General features: G+C 38.6%; 1 protein-coding gene across 1 annotated transcript; it reads left to right on the forward strand.

Moving 5' to 3' along the window:
* The first annotated feature begins 89 nt into the window (after positions 1-89).
* Positions 90-26895, forward strand: LOC139755635 (polyadenylate-binding protein-interacting protein 1-like). The gene is made up of 9 exons (XM_071674231.1): positions 90-547; positions 4364-4506; positions 6477-6583; positions 9946-10042; positions 11248-11360; positions 19954-20170; positions 21004-21213; positions 22597-22694; positions 25443-26895. Exons 1-9 carry the CDS (start codon positions 313-315, stop codon positions 25516-25518), a joined length of 1296 nt encoding a protein of 431 aa, XP_071530332.1. The 5' UTR covers positions 90-312; the 3' UTR covers positions 25519-26895.
* Positions 26896-27673: the final 778 nt, after the last annotated feature.

The following is a 27673-nucleotide window of genomic DNA, read 5'->3' on the forward strand; positions in this document are numbered from 1 at the left end:
TTATTTTAATACCTTTATTTCATCCAGTGTGTCACTTATTACAGTTTGATAGTGGAGGTAAGGGGTTGAAGTGAAAGCCAAATATTTGGTGGAACTAACCCTGGGGTTGTTTCCCTTACACCTTCCTGACTGTGTTGTCCTAATAATACATTAATTAGTTTTTTCACTGTACTGCACATAATACCTGTCTGAACTTTATGTTCCAAAAACGTAACGACATTCCGACAATTGTTTTATTATTTATATGACGCTAGTTTTACATTAACTTAAAATGTCAAGATTTGAACAAGAAACTGGAAGTCACAGAGGTGCATGATCAAGACAACAATCAAGGCAGTGTCAACATACCAAGGAAATTTGACATATCTGATAAAGTTTGATATGGAACCAGGGCTTGGGCGAGGGCGTGGTCGTGGGAGAGGAATACCTGGGAATGAAGTAAGTGAACGAGCGGATCTTCGGCGGCCACATGTACCACCTGAGGTAACCCGGACTGGGGCCCCAGCCCATCAACAGCATGCCAGAAACGGCAACTCCACAGCTGCTGGTGAGAACATTTCATTTTCACTTCTTTGTATTCATGTGATGATGTAATTTACGAAGTAGTTATACCAACGTCTGCAATATAATCTTTGACTTACCGGTGCCAACTGAATGGCATTTTGCCGACTACAGGTCACTGGTGGCAAACTCCCTGTTATTTTTCCGATCATTTGGCCTAGTGGATCAAACGTCGTATTTCAGACGATCTTGTTACTGGTAATCAGCATACACTAATGCTTTCAGTCATCACTCTTGCCCAAGTAGAAATAGACCGTGTGATCTGCTGAAGAAATGAGAGCATTTGTCAATAGGTGCAGTCCATGCCCTAAAAGGGGAATGGGTACATTTGAATATCAACATTAGTGGGTATCCAGCACATATTTAAAGTATGCTTGAACTTCTATGATATTGGTGTGAATCTCATGAGTATAAGCATCAATACATATTTAACGTTGTAGCAAATGAAAGGAAATTTCAGACATCTTTCCAAAGTAAGTTTTCCTTGCTCAGTTTACTGGCCATAATTATTGGGGTGAGTAGGTTAGATTGCAACATTGGCACTTATTCAATATTTGCCACTTTTTATGACAACCCCTTGCTGGCTGTCATCAGAAACATTATCGGGTGTACGGAATAGGAGTTTAAGAGTGCTTTGGATAAATACTCTACAATGTGTATCAACCAGCCAGGTTGTGGGGGCTATGTGGAACTGCAGGTTGCAGTGTCTAGTTGTTAAGTAGACCAGTGATCCAACCTAGCTGCTTGGACTGTAAGGTTGGAAGACCATCAAAGGTATACAATGAAACAAAATGTTGTGAACTATTCTCTTTTTTGAAAAGTAGGAAATACAAGGCTTAGTTCCTTACCTTTAAAGAAAGAGGGTAAAGTCCCTTGAAAAACTTTACTTGTTCTCCTATGGTTACTCAGTCTAATTTGTGTCTGTGAGATAAGTGACTGTTTCATATTATACTCTGAAGATGATACTAGAATATGTGAGGTGCCTGAGGATTGGCGGAATGCGTGCATAGTGCCATTGTATAAAGGCAAAGGGGATAAGAGTGAGTGCTCAAATTACAGAGGTATAAGTTTGTTGAGTATTCCTGGTAAATTATATGGGAGGGTATTGATTGAGAGGGTGAAGGCATGTACAGAGCATCAGATTGGGGAAGAGCAGTGTGGTTTTAGAAGTGGTAGAGGATGTGTGGATCAAGTGTTTACTTTGAAGAATGTATGTGAGAAATACTTAGAAAAGCAAATAGATTTGTATGTAGCATTTATGGATCTGGAGAAGGCATATGATAAGAGTTGATATAGATGCTCTGTGGAAGGTACTAAGAATATATGGTGTGGGAGGCAAGTTTTTAGAAGCAGTGAAAAGTTTTTATCGAGGATATAAGGCATGTGTACGTGTAGGAAGAGAGGAAAGTGATTGGTTCTCAGTGAATGTAGGTTTGTGGCAGGGGTGTGTGATGTCTCCATGGTTGTTTAATTTGTTTATGGATGGGGTTGTGAGGGAGGTGAATGCAAGAGTTTTGGAATGAGGGGCAAGTATGCAGTCTGATGTGGATGAGAGAGCTTGGGAAGTGAGTCAGTTGTTGTTCACTGATGATACAGCGCTGGTGGCTGATTCATGTAAGAAACTGCAGAAGCTGGTGACTGAGTTTGGTAAAGTGTGTGAAAGAAGAAAGTTAAGAGTAAATGTGAATAAGAGCAAGGTTATTAGGTACAGTAGGGTTGAGGGTCAAGTCAGTTGGGAGGTAAGTTTGAACGGAGAAAAACTGGAGGAAGTAAAGTGTTTTAGATATCTGAGAGTGGATCTGGCAGCGGATGGAACCATGGAAGCAGAAGTGAATCATAGGGTGGGGGAGGGGGCGAAAATTCTGGGAGCCTTGAAGAATGTGTGGAAGTCGAGAACATTATCTCAGAAAGCAAAAATGGGTATGTTTGAAGGAATAGTGGTTCCAACAATGTTGTATGGTTGCGAGGCGTGGGCTATGGATAGAGTTGTGCGCAGGAGGGTGGATGTGCTGGAAATGAGATGTTTGAGGACAATAAGTGGTGTGAGGTGGTTTGATCGAGTAAGTAATGTAAGGGTAAGAGAGATGTGTGGAAATAAGAAGGGCGTAGTTTAGAGAGCAGAAGAAGGTGTTTTGAAATGGTTTGGGCACATGGAGAGAATGAGTGAGGAAAGATTGACTAAGAGGATATATGTGTTGGAGGTGGAGGGAACGAGGAGAGGTGGGAGACCAAATTGGAGGTGGAAAGATGGAGTGAAAAAGATTTTGAGTGATCGGGGCCTGAACATGCAGGAGGGTGAAAGGCGGGCAAGGAATAGAGTGAATTGGATCGATGTGGTATACCGTGGTCGACGTGCTGTCAGTGGATTGAATCAGGGCATGTGAAGCGTCTGGGGTAAACCATGGAAGGTTCTGTGGGGCCTGGATGTGGGAAGGGAGCTGTGGTTTCGGGCATTATTGCATGACAGCTAGAGACGGAGTGTGAACGAATGGGGCCTTTGTTGTCTTTTCCTAGCGCTACCTTGCACACATGAGGGCGGAGGGGGATGTTATTCCATTTGTGGCGAGGTGGCAATGGGAATGAATGTATTATATTATCCATGGGGATAGGGGAGAAAGAATACTTCCCACGTATTCCCTGCGTTTTTTTTCATTTTTTTTTTTTATACTTTGTTGCTGTCTCCTGTGTTAGGGAGGTAGCACAAGGAAACAGACGAAAGAATGGCCCAACCCATCCACATACACATGTATATACATACATACCCACACATGCACATATACATATGTATACATTTCAACATATACATATATATACATACACAGACATATACATATATACACATGTACATATCCATACTTGCTGCCTCCAGTGAGGCAGCACCAGGAACAAAACAAAAAAGGCCACATTCGTTCATACTCAGTTTCTAGTTGTCATTTTTTTCATACATATTTGCCATTTCCTGTGTTGGCAAGGTAGCGTTAAGATCAGAAGACCTGGCCTTAGAGGGAATATCTTACTTGAAACCTTTTCTGTTTCTTCTTGTGGAAAAATTATAATGGGGGGAGGATTTCCAAACCCCCCTTCCCCCCTTTAGTCACCTTTTATCCCCATGGACAGGGGGAGAAAGAATACTTCCCATGTATTCCGTGCATGTCGTAAAACAAACATGAAAAAATTTAAACAGCATCACTTAATAATTTTTTAATGTTGGAGGCTCCAACCAGGGACAGAAGTCCAGATCAAGACAGGCCTTAATTGAAATTTATAGAGAACAGTGAAAGAGAAAAAGAAAAGACAAGGGAATGTAATTATGAATTTTTTGGGAAATGAAAATCCTTTCTCTTGAAATGAGCCAGGTCATAGTTATTGGGAAAGACGTGAGAAGATAAAGAGTTCCAAAGCCTCACTGTGTAGAGAAAGAAGCAGTTATCAAAATATTTGGCCTTTCCATGGGTTGCAGTTTACCTATTGGTGAGGCACACAAGGAGCCAGCTCTTGGGTGCAAAAAACCAATGTAACACCTCTAGAAGAGGGAGAGTGAACCAACATTGCAACTTAGGGAAGAGGGATATGGATGGCAGTATGCTTAAAAGTATGGCAGACATTTCAAAGTCTTTGTTGTGTTCCTGAATCATGCAGTAAAGCAAAGCCTTCTTTGAAAGGTATGAGATAAACCTGAATGTATCAGAAACAGCAAAATTTATTTTGTGTAGATGTATTTGGATGTTGTAGGGAAAGATTTAAACTGTAACCCATTGTTTGCGTATAGCTAGATATTGAAATACGTTTTTTGTTATTACAGCTCCCCAAGAATCAAAATTGAAAAAAACCGTCTCGCTATCTGCAGAAGCCCCAGAATTCATCCCACGGACATTTATTCAGCCTCAGCCCCAACCTCAGATCCAGATTCCAAGTCCAGCACAGAATATTCAGCAGCCTCATCAGGTGAGACATATTCTAAATCATGGAAGTACAATATATATTATTTATATTTATTATTGTACTTTGTCGCTGTCTCCCACATTAGTGAGGTAGTTCAAGGAAACAGTCGAAAGAATGGCCCAGCCAACCCACATACACATCTATATACATAGACACCCACACACGCACATATGCATACATATACATTTCAACGTATACATACACAGACTTCATAGGGTGGGGGAGGGGGCGAAAATTCTGGGAGCCTTGAAGAATGTTTGGAAGTCGAGAACATTATCTCTGAAAGCAAAAATGTGTATGTTTGAAGGAATAGTGGTTCCAACAATGTTGTATGGCTGCAAGGCATGGGCTATGGATAGAGTTGTGTGCAGGAGGGTGGATGTGCTGGAAATGAGATGTTTGAGGACAGTATGTGGTGTGAGGTGGTTTGATCGAGTAAGTAATGTAAAGGTAAGAGAGATGTGTGGAAATAAAAAGAGTATGGTTGAGAGAGCAGAAGAGGGTGTTTTGAAATGGTTTGGTCACATGGAGAGAATGAGTGAGGAAAGATTGACCAAGAGGATATATGTGTCAGGAGGTGGGGGAACGAGGAGAAGTGGGAGACCAAATTGGAGGTGGAAAGATGGAGTGAAAAAGATTTTGAGTGATCGGGGTCTGAACATGCAGTAGGGTGAAAGGTGGGCAAGGAATAGAGTGAATTGGAACGATGTGGTATACTGGGGTCGACGTGCTGTCAAGGATTGAACCAGGGCATGTGAAGTGTCTGAAGTAAACCATGGAAAGTTGTGTGGGGCCTGGATGTGGAAATGGAGCTGTGGTTTCGGTGCATTATTTACATGACAGCTAGAGACTGAGTGTGAACGAATGGGGCCTTTGTTGTCCTTTCCTAGCGCTTCCTCGCACACATGAGGGGGGGGGGGTTGTTATTCCATGTGTGGCAAGGTGGCGATGGGAATGAATAAAGGCAGACAGTATGAATTATGTACATATGTATATATGTATATGTCTGTGTGTGTATATATATGCGTACATTGAGATGTATAGGTATATATATTTGCGTGTGTGGACACGTATGTATATACATGTGTATGTGGGTGGGTTGGGCCATTCTTTCGTCTGTTTCCTTGCGCTACCTCGCTAACGCGGGAGACAGCGACAGGGCAAAATAGATAAATAGATATATATATATAAAAAAAATCCATATATATATATAAAAAAAAAATATATATATATATATATATATATATATATATATATATATATATATATATATATATATATATATATTATATATACACACAAACACCCACTAATGCACATATACATACATATACATGACGACATACACTTACACATACGCAGACATTACATACACACAAATGTACATATTCATACTTGCTTGCTTTTGTCCATTCCTGTTGCTATCCTGCTCCACAGGAAAACAGCATCGCTATCCCCTGCTTCAGCGAGGTAGCATGAGGAAAAGAAAAAAAAGGCCACATTCGTTCAAAAAAAGGCCACATTCATTCACACTCAGTCTAGCTGTCATGTGTAGTGCACTAAAACCACAGCCCCCTATCCACATCCAGGCCCCACAGCCCTTTCCATGGTTTACCTCAGATGCTTCACATGCCCTGGTTCAGTACGTGTATGCACATACATGTAGATATACATACATACAGATACACATACATATACATACATATGCATATACATACTCATACTTGTTCACCTTCATCCATCCCTGGTGCCAGTTATATGAATTAGTTAATTTTCAGGCTCTGCTCCAAAGCATCCCTTTCATTTTTACTAATCAGTGACTGAAACTTATCTTCATTTCTTATCCACACACTAGTGTTCCCTTTTTTATACTATATTGGGCACATTCCTGTGGTGTCCTTTTATCATATTTTAACATTAATAGGAGCTATTTTTTTCATATACTGCACATTAATATTTAGTTTTTCCCATAGGTAACAACAAATCCAGTAATCCCTCAACCACAGATTCACTACATGTGTCATCCAGTTGTGGTACAGGTTAACAACTTGGTTGTTCAGCTCACTTTAAAACCAAACAGGTGAGCTCAGGGACTCTTCATTGTACTGGTACCTTCTAATGATTTTTAACACTTTATGTTTCTTTATATCCAGAGTTTTAGTTAAAGGCTTTTTTTATTCTTTTCTGTATGTTTTCACTATGTATCTAGGTGTTGTTAAGGAATATTGATTTAATGAATACTGTTTTGGACTATCACATAGGACACCATGTAGTATAACACATAGAGTGTTTTTTCAAGGTTAGAATTGTTCATCATGATCGAGGGATTTTCCTATATATTTTCTATAAATTATTTGTTGTATGTTTTTTTAGATTTTGTGTCATAAACCTAAGTTTATCTCGGAAAGCAAAAATGGGTATGTTTGAAGGAATAGTGGTTCCAACAATGTTGTATGGTTGCGAGGCGTGGACTATGGATAGAGTTGTGCGCAGGAGGATGGATGTGCTGGAAATGAGATGTTTGAGGACAATGTGTGGTGTGAGGTAGTTTGATCGAGTAAGTAACGTAAGGGTAAGAGAGATGTGTGGAAATAAAAAGAGCGTGGTTGAGAGAGCAGAAGAGGGTGTTTTGAAATGGTTTGGTCACATGGAGAGAATGAGTGAGGAAAGATTGACCAAGAGGATATATGTGTCGGAGGTGGAGGGAACGAGGAGAAGAGGGAGACCAAATTGGAGGTGGAAAGATGGAGTGAAAAAGATTTTGTGTGATCGGGGCCTGAACATGCAGGAGGGTGAAAGGAGGGCAAGGAATAGAGTGAATTGGAGCGATGTGGTATACCGGGGTTGACGTGCTGTCAGTGGATTGAATCAAGGCATGTGAAGCGTATGGGGTAAACCATGGAAAGCTGTGTAGGTATGTATATTTGCGTGTGTGGACGTATGTATATACATGTGTATGGGGGTGGGTTGGGCCATTTCTTTCGTCTGTTTCCTTGCACTACCTCGCAAACGCAGGAGACAGCGACAAAAAAAAAAAAACCTAAGTATTTGATAAGTGAACTTAATTCTTTTGATTCATTATTAGTATGAAAACTTGAAGTATTTACAGATTTGTAAAAGACTTTGTAGATATATAAAAAGGGTCAGTCTAAAGTAATATTTGAATTTATATTGCCTGCAAGGAAATTTGTTGAATTAATGAGTGTGTCAGTGATGTGTTTGCTGTCAGTGGCATTAGTGTATGCTAACATCGTCCTACAAGGTGACAAAATTGAAGATTAGATCTTTCATAGCCCATACTGATGCAGTTAAGGAATGAAAGTATTGGGATGACTGAGATTACTAAGGCTGTACTCTCTGGATTGTGAATGGGAGGGGTATATCATCATTACTCTTAAAAAGTCCTAGAAGGCATGGTCCCTAACTTACACTAAAATCATTCCCAGTGAGCATGACAGGCTTGGAAGACTTAGTAAGATATTACATCTGTAATCATAATGTGCAATCTGCATTAAAAGAGAAAATACTTTGAACATATGGGGGCCAAGACCATTCAGCAAATTGGCAGCAGCTATCATATAAACATTGTGGAATGCACATTAGTGAGAGTTAAGAAGGCCCTGGATAATTTTTTACCAAGTGAACCATTCAGCAGATTGGCAGCAGCTATCATATAAGCATTGTTGAATGCACATTAGTGAGATTTAAGATGGCCCTGGATAAGTTTTTACCAAGTGTACTAGACCAGCTAGGCTGTGTTGGTCAGTTGGGCCTTCATGGTACAGCTTGATTGGGGTTGAAGGCTATGCCAGGTATACTCAAGGTACTCATCTACCACTGTCGTCAGACAGTACCTTAGTGTAGATGCTTTGGATCTACCATTTTTGGCTTTTGGGATTCTTCCTTTAGAAGATACTGATTCTAGCTAGTGTGGCTCAGTTTCAACTCTGAAGGCATTTGTTTCCCTCTTTGGGTTTGTTTTTTTCATGTTAATTTTTCTCTGAACCCTCCTCCTTCATGTGAATATTCTCTCAGGCTTGCAAAGTAGACCTGCAGAGGAGAGAAATATAGGTTTAGAACTTTGAAAAACCTTCTCCCTATGAGGAGGTGTCCCTTGAGTGGTTTATCCTGGTTTCTTTCCCTTCATTGCAATCGTTTTTTCAAGCCACCTTTCTTTGCACCAACTGTGACCATGTTTGGGGTGATGTTCATGATATGCGAATTTTGAACTTTGTTTTGCTGTTGGTAAGTAGGTTAATGATATGATCTGTGTGACGGTCAATGATTGGCTAAAGGCAGGCCCAAAACAAGCATGATAGCAATGCCTAATTCAGAGGATGGTGATGGATGGGAAAAAAACCAGTGTTTTTCCAATCAGAAAGGCAGTGTTAGAATGTCTTGACCCCAATTTTTTTCAAGAACCACATTGAGAATCACTCATGCTTATGGGACAGTCTTGGACAGAAAGGTTTTCTCAAATTTCAAAACCTACATTCTTATGAATCAGGACTTGAAATAAATAATGCAAGTTTTTAAGCTTCAAGGTGGAATACAAACTTTAGAAATTGTCATGCTATCAGATTCTTTCAGCACTGTTCTTCACTTCTGATGCTTCTGTGTTGAAATAGTACATTTCCCATTACTGGCTTTATTGTATATCCACCAGTAGCAGCCATAGCTTCATCAGTTCTGATTATGATTTCATCTGTATATCTGGGACATCTTTTGTAACCTTGGCTCTTTGATAATAATCCCAGACGAAAAATTCCAGTGTGAACCAGTTGGTGGATTAGGGTAGCCATAAAAGAGTGTTGAGCCGAGAATTTTTTTTAATCAGTCTGCAATACTGCTTTGAAATTTGCTAAGGTATTCTATTATCCCCTCATGCAAATTGTGAAGGCTTTATCTGCAAAAAGAATCACATTTATACCCATTCATAGAATATTTGAAATGTGTCAGATATAAATGTCCCACCTGTATTGTTTGCACTTACTGGAATCAATGAGTAAAAGAAGTAGCAATAAACAAGAAGTATAAATTCCACTTCTCAGCAATTCATTGATAGATTAGGTAGTTTAGGGAGTAAGGTAACGACTTTTATTGGTGAAATGCAGCCACAGTTACAATACTTAATACATTTTGTAAGATTTCCTGACATGTCAGGGAAAAGGTGTAGTGTCTAAAGTATTTTCATGCCCCTTTTGTTATGTGAATGAAACTTTGTACTTTACCATCTTTAAGCATCTAGGCCCTAACTTGAAATTTCATAAGCTAACAACTCTTTGTGAGAAATTGATATTGTTGAAAAATAAATTACTGTTTAATTCAAATGCAACTGTAGTGGCCTTGTCAGAGCAGAGATAATGATGAATAATGTATTAACTGAACTGAAGAATTCATTCATATTTTGTCTGTTAAAAGTATTCGAAATTTGATTTTCAGATTTGAACAGATAGCACGGCAGTTAACAACAATATTCACTTGGCAAGTGCAAGATACTTACCTTATGAAGGAACTCATCACAGTAATATTTGAGCAGGTAAGTTTCATCATTCATCCCTGGTGATAGGGGAGAAAGAATACTTCCCACGTATTCCCTGTGTGTTGTAGAAGCCGACTAAAAGGGAAGGGAGTGGGGCTGGAAATCCTCCCCTCTCATTTTTTTTTAATTTTCCAAAAGAAGGAACAGAGAAGGGGGCCAGGTGAGGATATTCCCTCAAAGGCCCAGTCCGCTGTTCTTAACGCTACCTCGCTAACGCGGGAAATGGCGAATAGTATGAAAGAAAGAAAGAGAATTTTCATCGTAAGTAATGTAAATTAGTCAGCACATGGTGTAGAGAATATGTGTTATCTATGTACTGGTAAGTACTTAAGAGACTTCACAAGTATAAAGATGAATTATACAGCTGAATAGATGACTCAGATTTTGCTTGCTCACTGCCTGCTAGTTTGGGATAGTAGCATAATTTGTGCTTGATATAAAGAAAGTGTCAGTAATTCTGTTTATTGCATACTGGGTCTAAACATTGTTATATTCAAGCATATTAGAACAATTCCCCACCTTGATTGGAAGAAAAGTCATTGTCATTCCAAGCTCCAACATTTAGGAATGTGATTTTCGTCATATAGTATATCTCATTTACTCACCTTTAAAGTCTTATGCAGTTTGTAGAATTAGGCCACACTACTGACATTATAGCCACAGAATCACTCTTCATACAGTGTCATTGTCTTCTGATTTTTGTTCTTATAATAAGTGACCGACATTGCCTTGAAAAAACATGCCCCAGTCAAGATTATCTCAGTTGAAAGGAAAAAAGAAAGAGAAAAAGAAGATAGATATTAATCAGGGCCAAAAATGTATTGTAGACCTGACTTTCAAAGGTAGGCAGGTTATAGGAAAGGGGAATGATGAAAGGAGGAAGATAATTTCACAACATAGCTGTTGATTGGAAGAAGGAGGTATCACTTCACAGATCACATTTTTCTTTTGTAGTAATGATTTGTATATGCTGCTTTTGCGCACAGCATCATTCAGCTTTAAGGCAGCTGTTTTAGATTTTGATTCTCTACCCAAGTTGCCAACATTTCTTTCCATTTATCATGACCAGTATTCTTTTATTGAAACATGGATGCCATGTAACCTTGTCATTATCTGCATGACGTTTTGATAATGCATTCTTTGATCTAATTGTTAGATTTTCTCGTAAAGTGCATAAAATTGTTAAATTTGTGTTTTTACAGGGTGTGGGTGAGGTGAATTTTAGATATAGTGGTGCTAGATTATGTCAGCATTTGTCAAAGAATGTTACACAATCTCACAATGGACCAACCTTCAGGAGTCTCTTGCTACAAAGGTCAGTACATAGCACTTTTAAATAGTTTATGCTTTTATGGTGCTCTCCAGAAATCCCACAAAGCGGCATAATTATTGATAAGATGGTTACAGGAAAAAATAAAGATAAAAGATTGTTGGGATTTATATAGAATATGAAGTCATTAAGAGATTCAAGCATTTTGATGCAGGAATGAAGCTATCTTTTAACTTGAAGGCTAATACCATCAAATTTCACTGCTTTCTCCAGCAACCATTCCTGGAAGAGTATGATATTTTTAAGGTGTAATTAGTTTATGTCGTTTACATAGCATGGCAAACCCTTAGGGGATCCTTGTGTCCATCATTGTCATCTTAATCTGCTATTCACCTCCCTGTCCTTCATCCATCATCCATTTGTTGTCGGAATTCGCTCTTGTTTAGTGAGATTCATTGAGGTGCCTCAAACTGTATACTTTATACAGGTGTCTTTTAGCATCTAAAGAATTGAAGAGCCCAAAACCCATAGCTCTAGTGTGGCTTTGTGTGAGTAGTGCTTCGTATATGAATATACAACCTAGAACCTGTCTCAAAACTAAAACTGTTCCAACTTTTGCAGTGGACCTTAGTACTTTTTTTTTCGAAACTGTATTTTCATCCTTTCTTTTTTTGCTCCCTGTAACTATTCAGGAACACAAGTTTTGCAAGTGCTTCATGGAATGCCCATCTTGTTATTAATCATTTATTCATTTATTGTACTTTGTCGCTGTCTCCCACGTTAGCAAGGTAGTGCAAGAAAACAGACGAAAGAATGGCCCATCCCACCCACATACACATGTATAAGCATACATGTCTACACACGCACCTATACATACCTATACATTTCAACGTATCATTAAATTTTAGGGAGAATAAAAAGATGTTCTGGAAGGAGGTAAATAAAGTGCGTAAGACAAGGGAGCAAATGGGAACTTCAGTGAAGGGCGCAAATGGGGAGGTGATAACAAGTAGTGGTGATGTGAGAAGGAGATGGAGTGAGTATTTTGAAGGTTTGTTGAATGTGTTTGATGATAGAGTGGCAGATATAGGGTGTTTTGGTCGAGGTGGTGTGCAAAGTGAGAGGGTTAGGGAAAATGATTTGGTAAACAGAGAAGAGGTAGTAAAAGCTTTGCGGAAGATGAAAGCCGGCAAGGCAGCAGGTTTAGATGGTATTGCAGTGGAATTTATTAAAAAAGGGGATGACTGTATTGTTGACTGGTTGGTAAGATTATTTAATGTATGTATGACTCATGGTGAGGTGCCTGAGGATTGGCGGAATGCGTGCATAGTGCCATTGTACAAAGGCAAAGGGGATAAGAGTGAGTGCTCAAATTACAGAGGTATAAGTTTGTTGAGTATTCCTGGTAAATTATATGGGAGGATATTGATTGAGAGGGTGAAGGCATGTACAGAGCATCAGATTGGGGAAGAGCAGTGTGGTTTCAGAAGTGGTAGAGGATGTGTGGATCAGGTGTTTGCTTTGAAGAATGTATGTGAGAAATACTTAGAAAAGCAAATGGATTTGTATGTAGCATTTATGGATCTGGAGAAGGCATATGATAGAGTTGATAGAGATGCTCTGTGGAAGGTATTAAGAATATATGGTGTGGGAGGAAAGTTGTTAGAAGCAGTGAAAAGTTTTTATCGAGGATGTAAGGCATGTGTACGTGTAGGAAGAGAGGAAAGTGATTGGTTCTCAGTGAATGTAGGTTTGCGGCAGGGGTGTGTGATGTCTCCATGGTTGTTTAATTTGTTTATGGATGTGGTTGTTAGGGAGGTGAATGCAAGAGTTTTGGAAAGAGGGGCAAGTATGAAGTCTGTTGGGGATGAGAGAGCTTGGGAAGTGAGTCAGTTGTTGTTCGCTGATGATACAGCGCTGGTGGCTGATTCATGTGAGAAACTGCAGAAGCTGGTGACTGAGTTTGGTAAAGTGTGTGAAAGAAGAAAGTTAAGAGTAAATGTGAATAAGAGCAAGGCTATTAGGTACAGTAGGGTTGAGGGTCAAGTCAATTGGGAGGTGAGTTTGAATGGAGAAAAACTGGAGGAAGTGAAGTGTTTTAGATATCTGGGAGTGGATCGGGCAGCGGATGGAACCATGGAAGCGGAAGTGGATCATAGGGTGGGGGAGGGGGCGAAAATTCTGGGGGCCTTGAAGAATGTGTGGAAGTCGAGAACATTATCTCGGAAAGCAAAAATGGGTATGTTTGAAGGAATAGTGGTTCCAACAATGTTGTATGGTTGCGAGGCGTGGGCTATGGATTGAGTTGTGCGCAGGAGGATGGATGTGCTGGAAATGAGATGTTTGAGGACAATGTGTGGTGTGAGGTGGTTTGATCGAGTAAGTAACGTAAGGGTAAGAGAGATGTGTGGAAATAAAAAGAGCGTGGTTGAGAGAGCAGAAGAGGGGGTTTTGAAATGGTTCGGGCACATGGAGAGAATGAGTGAGGAAAGATTGACCAAGAGAATATATATGTCGGAGGTGGAGGGAACGAGGAGAAGAGGGAGACCAAATTGGAGGTGGAAAGATGGAGTGAAAAAGATTTTGTGTGATCGGGGCCTGAGCATGCAGGAGGGTGAAAGAAGGGCAAGGAATAGAGTGAATTGGAGCGATGTGGTATACCGGGGTTGACGTGCTGTCAGTGGATTGAATCAAGGCATGTGAAGCGTCTGGGGTAAACCATGGAAAGCTGTGTAGGTATGTATATTTGCGTGTGTGGACGTATGTATATACATGTGTATGGGGGTGGGTTGGGCCATTTCTTTCGTCTGTTTCCTTGCGCTACCTTTTAAACGCGGGAGACAGCGACAAAGCAAAAAAAATATATATATATATATATATATATATATATATATATATATATATATATATATATATATATATATATATATATTATCCCTGGGGATAGGGGAGAAAGAATACTTCCCACGTATTCCCTGCGTGTCGTAGAAGGCGACTAAAAGGGGAGGGAGCGGGGGGCTGGAAATCCTCCCCTCTCAATTTTTTTTAATTTTCCAAAAGAAGGAACAGAGAAGGGGGCCAGGTGAGGATATTCCCTCAGTGGCCCAGTTCTCTGTTCTTAACGCTACCTCGCTAACGCGGGAAATGGCGAATAGTTTGAAAAAAAAAAAAATATATATATATATATATATATATATATATATATATATATATATATATATATATATATATATATATATATATATATTATCCCTGGGGATAGGGGATTAAGAATACTTCTCACGTATTCCCTGCGTGTCGTAGAAGGCGACTAAAAGGGGAGGGAGCGGGGGGCTGGAAATCCTCCCCTCTCGTTTTTTTTTTTTATTTTCCAAAAGAAGGAACAGAGGGGGCCAGGTGAGGATATTCCAAAAAAGGCCCAGTCCTCTGTTCCTAACGCTACCTCGCTAACGCGGGAAATGGCGAATAGTTTAAAAGAAAGAAAAAAAGATATATATATATATATATATATGTATACATAAATAGACATATACATATATACACATGTACATACTTCATACTTTCTGCCCTTATTCATTCCCATCACCACCCCGCCACGCATGAAATGACAACCCCCTCCCCCCGCATGCCCATGAGGTAGCGCTAGGAAGAGACAATTAAGACCACATTCGTTCACGCTCACTCTCTAGCTTTCATGTATAATGCACAGAAACCACTGCTCCCATCTTGTTACAAGTATATATATTCAGTCCTCTGTTCTTAATGCTACCTTGCTAACGTGGGAAATGGCGAATAGTATGAAAAAAAAGAAAGAAAATATTCAGTTTTTCTTTGGCACTGGTGAACACACTAATGTTTATTCATTTCAGTCTCATATAGTTTGTATTGGACATCTTTTAGGTTTTAAAGATAAAAGTTATGTATTTAGTGTGATTTCTGGATAGGATTTCTCCCAAAGAAATATGGTACTTTGAGGATTTACTATATTTTATCAAAATTTATGCAGTGCTATGGAATTGAAGATTATTAATGTTTTTTTTTCTCTCCGGTTTATGTTCATGCTCATGCATTTAACATGGGTGTATGTATAGTTGTACTCATTTATGCTTCTTATATATATGTTACACTTTCCTGCCTCATGACCCCCTTCAATGAGGCTCCTGCCTTAAGAAGCTGGCTACATCCTTTGGGTGAGACCAGTGGTTAAGGAACATGCTGATGTTATGTGTGAGTCTTTGTGAAGTAAGTGCAGGACACTTGAGTAAGAGTTAAGTGTCTTTATTATGAAAGTTGCATCTCGGGCATTAGGGGTTTTGGGATATGTTGTTACTGATTGTAATGTTGAAGAGGTAGATGGTGTCTGAAATACAGATGAGAAAATATAAACTCGTACATGTCTGGAGGGTGTAGTTTCTTATTTAGGTGGTGTCTGGAATACAGATGAGGAATATAACTCTTACATGCCTGGAGGATGTTGTTTCCAATTTGTGAATGTCTGGTGGAGTGGAGATTAAGACTGGGTTGGGCGGGTGCTTGTTTAGTGCTTGTCAAGTCATTACTCTGTGTGTATGTTTTCTTATCCTGTATGTTGGTAAAGGGAATATGTGAATACAGGTTTCAGACTATGAAGCTGGGGTAGGTAGATTTTTAAGTCTTTCTTCCCTTCCTGCCTAATTGAGGTAGCATTAGGAGGAGATGAATAACTCATTTGGACATATCCATTCCCTGCTATCATGTACAGTTACACCTTACCTACCAGATAGTGTAATATGATGATGATGTAATTAAGGTATCCTCTAGTGTCAAAGCATTTAATGTTCAAGGTAGATATACAGAAATTTGGAATCATATTTTTATAAGATTTTATGAGATAGTACTGTAAATGTTTACTTATAAAGGTAAACAAAACAGAGAAATGGCATTAGCATAATTCTTGCTGGTATAAAGTTAAGATATAGAGGTTATGCTAAAGAGTAGCAAAGGTAAGTACTCTATAAAAGAATGAAATTATATTTAGTAGATTAATACTGGTAATATGTAGTACTTATAAATGGATGTTTTTTTTTTGTTTTTTTTTCATACTATTCGCCATTTCCCGCGATAGCGAGGTAGCGTTAAGAACAGAGGACTGGGCCTTTTAGGGAATATCCTCACCTGGCCCTCTTCTCTGTTCCTTCTTTTGGGAAAAAAAAAAAAGAGAGGGGAGGATTTCCAGCCCCCCGCTCCCTTCCCTTTTAGTCGCCTTCTACGACACGCAGGGAATACGTGGGAAGTATTCTTTCTCCCCTATCCCCAGGGATATAAATGGATGTGTGCCTGTAAATTTCAGGGGGGGGGGGGCTCATATACATTCTCAGTTATTTGTGATGGATTAAGTACATACAATTTCTCATCTTTCTTGTACATCCCCAACCTTATCATGTTGCAAAGGACCTGTGGCATATTGATTAATTGGTTATTATGTATATCTTTTGTTTTGTTATTGTGATTTATGTTTAAGATGTCGCTTCCCCTGTATTCTTTGAATAAACATGTGTTATTTTGGTTTGTTATCCAAACACTTTTCTTAGGGTGTTGACTTCATAGAAAGGAGGGTTGACTTTATAAGTTTGTACACTTTATGAATTGTGAGTGCTAGAATATTCCTTTAGATATCAGTGTTGCTTGTTAAGATTGGTTGTCTTTCTTAGATTTTCAAAGCTTCTAGATCATGAAATTATTACCTCAGTGAGTTAGCTTTACTCACACCTAACAAAATTATGTATGATATATATCCCAAGTTTGACGTGCTGTCAGTGGATTGAACCAGGGCATGTGAAGCATCTGGGGTAACCATGGAAAGTTTTGTGGGGCCTGGATGTGGAAAGGGAGCTGTGGTTTTGGTGCATTATACATGACAGCTAGAGACTAAGTGTGAATGAATATGGCCTTTGTTGTCTCTTCCTAGCACTACCTCGCGCGCATGTTGGGGAGGGGGTTGTCATTTCATGTGTGGAAGGGTGGCAACGGGAATGAATAAAGGCAAGTATGAATTATTTACATGTGTATATTTGTATATGTCAGTGTATGTATTCATATGTATATGTTGAAATGTATAGGTATGTATATGTGCATGTGTGGACATGTATGTATATACATGTGTATGTGGGTGGGATGGGCCATTCTTTCGTCTGTTTCCTTGTACTACCTCGCTAACGCAGGGGACAGCGACAAAGTTTAACAATGGATTTGTATGTAGCATTTATGGATCTGGAGAAGGTATATGATAAGAGTTGATAGAGATGCAATGTGGAAGGTATTAAGAGTATATGGTGTGGGAGGTAAATCCAAGAGGATATATGCGTCAGAGGTGGAGGGAACGAGGAGAAGTGGGAGACCAAATTGGAGGTGGAAAGATGGAGTGAAAAAGATTTTGAGTGATCAGGGCCTGAACATGCAGGAGGGTGAAAGGAATAGAGTAAGTTGGAACGGTGTGGTATACCGGGGTCAACGTGCTGTCATTGGATTGAACCAGGGCATGTGAAGCGTCTGGGGTAAACCATGGAAAGTAGTGTCGGGCCTGGATGTGGAAAGGGAGCTGTGGTTTCGGTGCATTATTACATGACAGCTAGAGACTGAGTGTGAACGAATGTGGCCTTTGTTGTCTTTTCCTAGTGCTACCTCACACACATGAGGGGGGAGGGGGTTATTTCATGTGTGGCGGGGTGGCAATGGGAATGAATAAAGGCAGAGAGTATGAATTATGTACATGTGTATATATGTATATGTCTGTGTGTGTATATGTATTTATACGTTGAGATGTATAGGTATGTATATTTGCGTGTGTGGACGTGTATGTATATACGTGTATGTGGGTGGGTTGGGCCATTCTTTCTGATAATAATAAAAATATATATTTATTTGTTATGCTTAGTCGCTGTCTCCCTTGTTAGTGAGGTAGCACAAGGAAACAGATGAAAGAATGGCCCAACCCACCCACATACACATGTATATACATAAACGCCCACGCCCGCACATATAGATACCCATACATTTTAATGCATACATACATATACATACACAGACATAATTTAGCGTCTGGGGTAAACCATGGAAAGTTTTGTGGGGCCTGGATGTGGAAAGGGAATCGTGGTTTTGGTGCATTACTCATGACAGCTAGAGACTGAGTGTGAACGAATGTGGCCTTTGTTGTCTTTTCCTAGCGCTACCAATCACTTTCTTCTCTTCCTATTCATACACATGCCTTACATCCTCAATAAAAACTTTTCACAGCTTCTAGAAATTTACCTCCCACACCATATACTCTTAATACCTTCCACATTGCATCTCTATCAACTCTTATCATATGCCTTCTCCAGATCCATAAATGCTACATACAAATCCATCTGGGAGCGTTGAAAAATGTGTGGAAGGCGAGAATGTTATCTTTGAAAGCAAAAATGGGTATGTTTGAAGGAGTAGTGGTTCCAGCAATGTTATATGGTTGCGAGGCGTGGGCTATAGATAGAGTTGTGCGGAGGAGGGTGGATGTGCTGGAAATGAGATGTTTGAGGACAATATGTGGTGTGAGGTAGTTTGATGGGGTAAGTAATGAAAGGGTAAGAGAGATGCGTGGTAATAAAATGAGTGTGGTTGAGGGAGCAGAAGAGGGTGTTTTGAAATGGTTTGGTCACATGGAGAGAATGAGTGAGGAAATATTGACCAAGAGGATATATGTGTCAGAGGTGGAGGGAATGAGAGAAGTGGGAGACTAAATTGGAGGTGGAAAGATGGAGAAAAAAAGATTTTGAGTGATCGGGGCCTGAACATGCAGGAGGGTGAAAGGCTTGGAAGGAATAGAGTGAATTGGAACAATGTGGTATACTGGAGTCAACGTGCTGTCAATGGATTGAACCAGGGCACGTGAAACGTCTGGGGTAAACCATGGAAAGTTTTGTAGGGCCTGGATGTGGAAAGGAGCTGTGGTTTCGGTGCATTATACATGACAGCTAGAGACTGAGTGTGAACGAATGTGGCCTTTGTTGTCTATTCCTAGCGCTACCTCATGCACATGCGGGGGGAGGGGGTTGTCTTTTCATGTGTGGCGGAGTGGCGATGGGAATGAATAAGGGCAGACAGTATGAATTATGTACATGTTTATATATGTATATGTCTGTGTGTGTATATATATATATATATATGTATACATTGAGATGTATAGGTATTTATATGTGTGTGTGTGGATGAGTATGTATATACATATGGATGTGGGTGGGTTAGGCCATTCTTTCGTCTGTTTCCTTGCGCTACCTTGTTAACGCGGGAGACAGTGACAAAGTATGGTAACAATGATGATATATATATACACATATACATTCATCCCTAGGGATAGGGGAGAAAGAATACTTCCCATGTATTCCTTGCGTGTCGTAGAAGGTGACTAAAAGGGGAGGGAGCAGGGGGCTGGAAATCCTCCTCTCCCATCTTACTTTTTCCAAAAGAAGGAACAGAAAAGGGGGCCAAGTAAGGATGTTCCCTCTAACGCTCAGTCCTCTGTTCTTACCGCTACCTCGCTAATGCGGGAAATGGCAAATATGTATGATGTATGAATATATACATTAGTTGTTTTTAATTCCTCCTGTGTATCTTATCTTTGAAGATGTCAAGAAGAATTCAATGTAAGAGAAGTATATCTGCATTCTGAACCAGCAAGGGTGTCAGGTTTTACTCTCTTCCTAGCGGAGCTCTTTACCCAGCTTGTCACCCCATGTGGTCAGGCACTTGACATTCTTCGAGTACCACTCTGTCAGCTGCTCACAACACTGCTTTCACGGCCAACAGACTCCAACCTAAAATGTGTTGCACAGGTTTTAAAGGTTAGTTAAGTTTATTTATTTAATATTATTTCCTGTATACAAAAGAACTCGAGTGTGTGCCTTTACTTCATGAAAGTTGTTTTAAAGATTATATTTCAACTTCCTTGTCATGTTTCTTCATACACTACCTCTTTTCTTTTCATCAAATCACATACCATGACTCTCTTTTCACATTCCTCCCCAACCCCAACATCCAACATCTACCACCCTCTCTACAGGCTAAATTAACAACCCTTTAAGATACTTGCTTCATTCCCTCTTCTTCTCATTACTGCCTGTTATTACTTCCCCATTTTTTCCCTTCATTGATGTTCCCGTTTGTTTTCAAGTCTTTCTCTCATTATCATATTTCTTTCAAAACATTTTCTTATTCTTCATGAAGTTTACTGATACTCACTTATTCCAACACTCATTTGCTCTCTTGTTTTAGCCCCTGCACCTTTCTCTTGACCTCCTGTTACTTTCTTTTTGAAGTATAACTATGGCATTAAGTGTTCATGTGTTCTCTTGGAATAAACTGTTGGCTTGTAGAGAACTACATGAGTAAGTTAGTTGTTAAAAATGTGCTACTTGATTTAAGCCTTCTGGATAACATTTTATAATGAAGTTTATGCATTAATCTTAACTTACAGTTGATCAGTTTTTCAGTGGATTAGTTTATAATCCATATAATCCATATAATCCATACCTCGCAAACGCGGGAGACAGCGACAAAGTATAATAAAAAAAAAAAATATAGTTTATAATATTAAGTAATTTATTTATTTATTTTCATCTTTTGCACTTTCTTGTATAATGGAAGTGATAACTAGATATGAATTTCTTTTTCCCAGTTCACAGGGAGTGCTCTAGATTGTATCAGTAGAAGTGAAATGGACCATGTTATGTGCAGTGTGAAAGATGTGGCCATGACAGCTCCTGTGGCGTCAGTGACTCGTTCTCTTTTACTAGCTGTCATAGAATTAAGAGCTGCAAATTGGGGTCGTGGACCCCCTTCACCGTCACACTCTCCCGCGGGTACACCTACACATTCCAATATTCCTGTGAGTTTTAGTTGGTTGTATGTAATATTTCTATATTTGAATTTTGTATGCATCTAGATTATCCACTACTTGGATTTTATCATTCATTACACATGTAGAGATTTATGAAGACTTTTCTATTTACCTATCTATATCTCTGACACCCATTTTCTTTGGGAACTTTCTCAAGGAGATGGCCGTGGCAAGAGTCTTCATAACTGGTTAACTCAAGTGTTGCTTTTTAGCCTTATATTTCTTCACCCTTAACAGGCCATTGACAAACTCTAGCATGATGTTTCCAGAGGTTCTTACCTAATATTACTGCCTTTTTTTTCTGCCTGATGTTTCACCCTCCTAACTATTGTTCACATGTAAATGTTCCTACCAGCTACTATTTATTGCTACTGGTTAATGGTCCTACCCACTACTTCAATCTATTGCTCCTTCCACTTTGCCCAAGGGCAGGGTAAGCATATAGCATTCTCCACAAGAAAATTAGAGTTATGAAGAATGAGTTGTATGAGTTAAGTGTTGTCAAGTGTTATGTGTGACAAGGAGGGATTGTATATTTGTGGACAGAATAAAAACTTTTCTAAATGTGAAACAGAGTACATTCAATAACTTTGTGAGTTTGCCTTGCTCAGGATTAACCTTGCCTGTAAGTATAAGATTATGTACATAGGCTATCCTTGTTAGCTGTTGTGTCACTTTGACTTGAAATCCAACAATGGAGAGTATTTTTTTGGTTAGGTTTAGGAACAGATTTTGATTGTTCACCATAGATGTGTCTATAAAGTGAAAGAAAAGTGTAATGTAACAAATGAGGCTTATATTTAGGCAATCATTGGATACCCCTTGCATGTCCGACTTGTCATTACAGTAAGCTTTATATTGGTTTTTTGATGTACAGTAACTACGGATTCATTTACTTCAAATGGACACACACTTGTTTTGCTCTCATTCCCATATTATCTTCATGTACGAATATTAGCATGGGTACTCTTTTCTCATTCTGCCATGCAAAACCATTATCCCATATTACAGTTTTTATTTGTTTAAAACACCTCATGTTTCCTTCATTTTCAGTCTCTTCCTACCTTTGTTAAGCATTTTATTTTCAAGGTATAAGTATCAAAACTATTAATCATTATGCTACATATGATTATTCCTCCATAAAGCACTTGGGAATCAATGCAAATTTTATCGCACTTTATTGATGTTTCACATCATCAGTTTCCTTGCAATAAAGATATAATTGCTTTTTACAGTGTCTTTTCCAATATGGTTGCTTTTTACAGAGTATTTCCAATATGATAGCATTTCACAGTGTCTTTCCCAAAACTTTGCTCATTCCACATAGCTTTACATCCATCTTTTTGATAAATTGATTTGAATGCTTTTCAGATAGGAACAGTGTATTATGGGCCAGATGGAGTGATACAGCGAGTGGAGGAGGAGCCAGAAGATTCTGCAAGTGATACAGATGATGTTACATACTTTGGGTAAATAAAAAGAACTGTGTACATTGATTCAGGGTTAGGAAAAAGAAGAAAGTCAAATCTTGTTACTGTCTTTGAGGAAAGATTAGACTGGATTAGTAGAAAAATGTTTCAGGCTTAAGATAGGACTAGGGATCTGAATGAAGTGGTATTGAGATTTTAATGTAATTATATTTTTTTACCTGCATAGGGTGACATGGGCTGAGAGCTGAAACTTTTGTTCATGAATAGAAAATTTACTTATATAAGTTGATTTTGATTTATAAGTTTTTTATGATCTAGAAAGCTAGATTTGTGGTTTTGTGTGAAGATTTAGGTTAATGAGAATGAAATTGAAAGGTTTGAATTGAATTGTCCTGGGGTTACTTCAAAAGGATAGAACATATTTGCCACAGGGGTAAACACAGTTTTCTTAGAGATAGGTATTGTTCTAGAATGTAGTTCATGATTTTATACAGTGCATAATAGAGAACGACATTAGTATTGTTCATTGTTCATTATTTGGTACTTACTGTTGTAACTATTAAAAATGTGTTGCTGTTTTATGGATAACTATCTGGTCTTATTGAGGCTTCAGCTTTGATACAGTCACCAGGTAATTGCAAAAAAGTGGGGCTACCATAGTTATTAGGAAATTTGTCTCATTTACCCTACTGAGACAACAAGAGTTGTACTGATCATTTTGAAATTTGTTGAACCTAGGCAGGAGGATACCTTTTTACAGAGTGTACCTGACAGCTATCTATCTATCTATCCTTCCATCTATCCATATCTGTGATGCCCAAACCCCTTTGGGAACTTTCATCAAGGAGGTGGCCACAACTGAAGTCTTCACTTATCCCTCTCATTACATGCCTCCCTTGCATACCTTGCTAATGCAGGAAGTGGCTAACATATATATGAAAAGAGTTGTTGGGTATACCTGATGAGGTGTATGAGAATGAGTGATTGATATAATACACAGAGCAGCTGCTTGCAAAGGGCACTTTGATTTTATAGCATGTGTGGACCAGTTGTTTGCAAAGAAGAGAGTCTTTTGTATCTGACATTTATGGATCGGAAGAAAGCATATGATATGGTTAATGGTTAATAGAGATATCTTACAGAAAGTGCTGCAGATATATGGGGTAAATGGAAAGTTACTAAATGCACAGGAAAGTTTTCATCAGAAGGTTAAGGCATCCTGCTGATTAAGAGGATGATGATAAGCAGAGAGCATCTGCATGGGAAGAACAGTTTGATTTCAGAAGAGATAAAAGTTACATGGACTGGTTGTCTACAGTGAAGAATGTGTGTTTGGAAATTAACAGAATAAGAGATTTGCTTTTCTTTGACATTTATGGACCTGATAAAAGTGTATCATAGGGTTTATAGAGATGCCTTATAGAAACTGCTGTGGATATATGGGGTAAATGAAAAGTTACTAAATGCACTGGGAAATTTTTACCAGAAAGTTAAGGCACATTTGTGAGTAGGAAGGATGTGAAAGTGAATGTTCCCAGTGAAGGTATCTATGTGTGAGGGATAGGTTAGGTGATCTCACGTTTCTATTTAATCCATTAATGGAAAGGGTAGGAAGGGAGGTAAGTGAAAGGATCTTTGTATCATGGAGTAGGAGTGCAGTAAACTAATAGGGGTAATGAAGAGTAAATCAGTTGTTATTTGTAGATTTCATGGCTTTGGTGGCAGATTCCAGAGAGAATCTCCAGAGGCTTGTGAATGGGTTAGGAGTGCTTGAAAAAAAAAAAAAAAAAGTTAAAAGTTAATGTGAACAAAAGTATGGTAGTTTAGGGTGGACTTAGGACAATTTAAGTGTGGGTCAAAATGGGGAGAATTTCAAGTGGGATTCTGTATGTAACTGGATGTCAAACCAGATGGAACCATGGGGGCTGGATTGTTAGATGACAATGGAGTGGGATGATTGTGGTGTGCAGCAGAACTTTGGTGGAGTAGAATGAAAGATATCACAAATGATGCTCCTAGATTAGGAGTTGAGTAGAATGAACAGATGGAATGAGTGAATTGTTTTGGGCTTAGATTTATATCTGCAGGAGATGCTAGGATAATAATTTTATTCTTTGTGATGTATGCATGCTGTTTGTGAGAGTATGATTGGAGACTTTAGTATCACATAATGAAATATTATTAATATGTCAAGGGAAAAATTAAGCACCTGTCTATGAGTGGAAGCATTTGATTACTTAGGACACTGGATTTGAATTGTAGAGATATTTATGAGTGAATCATAAGGCTGTATGCATCTGTACCACTCCATGTAAGTGGGAAGTTGGAAATATATGGATGGATGGACTTAGTTACCAGAGCATGTGAAGTAGCGTTGTTAAGCCATGGAAAGATCTGTTCAACCTGGGTGTGGATAGGGGGCTGTGATTTCAGTGCGTGCACATGAATGCTAGAGAATAGAGGTGACCAAATGAGGCTTTTCTTCACCTGTTAGTGGCGTTACCTCTCTACTTGGGAAATGGTGATCAAGTATGAAAAAAAAAGGTGATATTGATTGAATAATTATAAAACCTGATATGGTTGTAACAAATCTAGAATTACTTATACAGGAAAACTAGGCCAATAACCCGTTGCTTTTTTAGGTTAGCAAGTGCTTTTTTTCCAGATATAGATTTTGTAAAAAAAAAAAAAAAAAAAAAAAAAAAAAAAAAAAAAAAAAAAAGGAAAAAGAAAAAAAATCCACATCTCTCGCATTTACATTTATGCTGCTCAACAATATGGTTTCAGGTGGTCACCAGCAGTGGAGGAACTCGAAGGAGATGTGGCAGAGGCGTTTGAAGAATTTCTCCGACTGCAGCAGTGAGACCACAGGTCTTGCAAAGGCTTGAGTTTCCAGTGAAAAAGCCTTATCCCCTGCCTCAAAAAACTTGAATAGCATGATTGATGATAACCCATGCTTCTCCTGAAGATTGTGTCTGAAAGTTAGGAAAATAATTATAACTCAGCCTTAAAATATATTGGAATCCTATTACTGTACCTGTAGATTGTTTATGCAGTATATCATAAAGCTTTTTCTGTGGTTGAGTTAGTAATCATGTTAGATGAAGAGACTTATTTAAGAAAAAGCAATTTTTCTTAGTGGAGTCAGAATTCATTCATTTACATTCAATAATACTGATATGATTAGCTCTTCCTTGTTAATTTTTTATGAGCCACATTTTAGTCTTTGTGTTTATAACTTTCCCACAGTAATGGATCATTGATGATGTAATCATGCTGTACCTTTGGTTATCAAGGATTCAGTGTGAAATGCTGTCCAGATATACAACAATCCTAAAAAGGATCTTTCTGAGTACTTTTCAGTCTTGAGTATTGCCTGCTGTCATCAGAAAATCATGCTTGCATTTTTAAGATATTCAGCATATTTGTTATGCTTTATGTAATCGTGCAGTAATGGTTTTTATCCAAATTACATTTAATATTTCAGTATTATTTTGTATTTCAGTAATTAGATGGTCTTAGGTGAACATTTGCAGTTACAAAATTGAACTTTTATTAATAGTGGACGTTTAATTAATTTATTTTTTGAGTATATGACCCCAGGAACCCTTCTGTGGGGCTCTTGCAGCTTCCAGTACAGTAGGAGGGAAGTGATGGACTCCTTTGGAGTGAGAAGTTCCTGAACTAGATTGTACTCCTTTTTTTCCATTTACAATGATACAGCCTTGACAAGGTGACTTTTCACATAGCATAACCACATGCAGATGGAGTCTGGTAATGCCTTAGTGATCATTTATCAGCACTAATTGAAGTTAGCATGCCCCTTTTCCATCACTCATAGATATGAAATGGCAGATATATGTTCAGGAAATTTATTATTTATTGCAAACCATACCTAGGGTCTGTGATTGTTCTTAGTTTCTCTTTAAGTATTTGGTATGACTTGATAATGGTTCATTCTGCTGCAACAAATCTGAAGAGGTTGATGGCTTAACATATTTTGTGTTTTTTCTATGGGGCTTTATTTCTTAGATGCAACAAGTATTTGATGGATTTTATCAACAGCTCGGTTTGTTGCTTCTTGCTGTTCTGTTGATTCAAATTTTATTCAAGCTATGATGTATTTGATATGGCTTGTTGTAAGCCTGAACTCGTGGTACAAACATGTCTTGTGGGCTTATGATGGTTCATCTTCCTGTAACTAACATTTCATGATGTAAGAAATATTTTTTCCTGTTTAGTATTTTTTCTTTGCTACCATGATCCTAAGACAGATATGAAATAAATTTCTACCACAAAAAAAAAGTTTTATATTAAGACTTCGTTGTATTTGTTGAAGAGAAGAATCAATTTGCTTTTCTATCTATCTTTATCTCTGATGCTCATTCCTCAGCAAACTCCCTCAAGGGAGTGGTTACAGCAAAAAGACTTGCCATAACTAGTGAATTCCAGTGCCACTTCTTAGCTGTTAGTGCCTCACCTTTAACAGGCCACTGGTAGAGGTCCATTCTAGTACAGTGTTTCCATAGCCTCCATCCTAATGTTCCTACCACCTACTTCCACCTAATGTTCCTGCCTCATGTTCCTTGGAAACCTACTACTCCTACCTGATGCTTTTCTAATATTGGGAATTTTTATGAATATGGAAGAATGTTTTGGTATACTAAGGCTTTATGTATTTGTAATTGGAACTTGATTAGAACATTTCAGCTGAAATTGTGTGATGGTGATATGATACTCTTGGTTTAAAAGGAATTTGAATTTATAAGATACCAAATTATGTGAAATGTAAGGAAAGGTTGACAAAGAGGATGTGTGTGTCAGAAGTGGAGGGAACAAGGAAAACAGGGTGACCATATTGGAAATTGAAGGATGGAGTAAAAAAGACTTCATACGATCAGGGCCTAAATATGCAGGATGGTGAAAGATGTGCTTGGAATAGAGTAAATTGAAACGATGTGGTATACCGTTGAACAAGGGCATGTGAAACGTCTGAGGTAAACCATGGAAAGGTCTGT

The sequence above is a fragment of the Panulirus ornatus genome, chromosome 2 (genome assembly GCF_036320965.1).
Source record: "Panulirus ornatus isolate Po-2019 chromosome 2, ASM3632096v1, whole genome shotgun sequence".
Classification (NCBI taxonomy): Eukaryota; Metazoa; Arthropoda; class Malacostraca; order Decapoda; family Palinuridae; genus Panulirus; species Panulirus ornatus.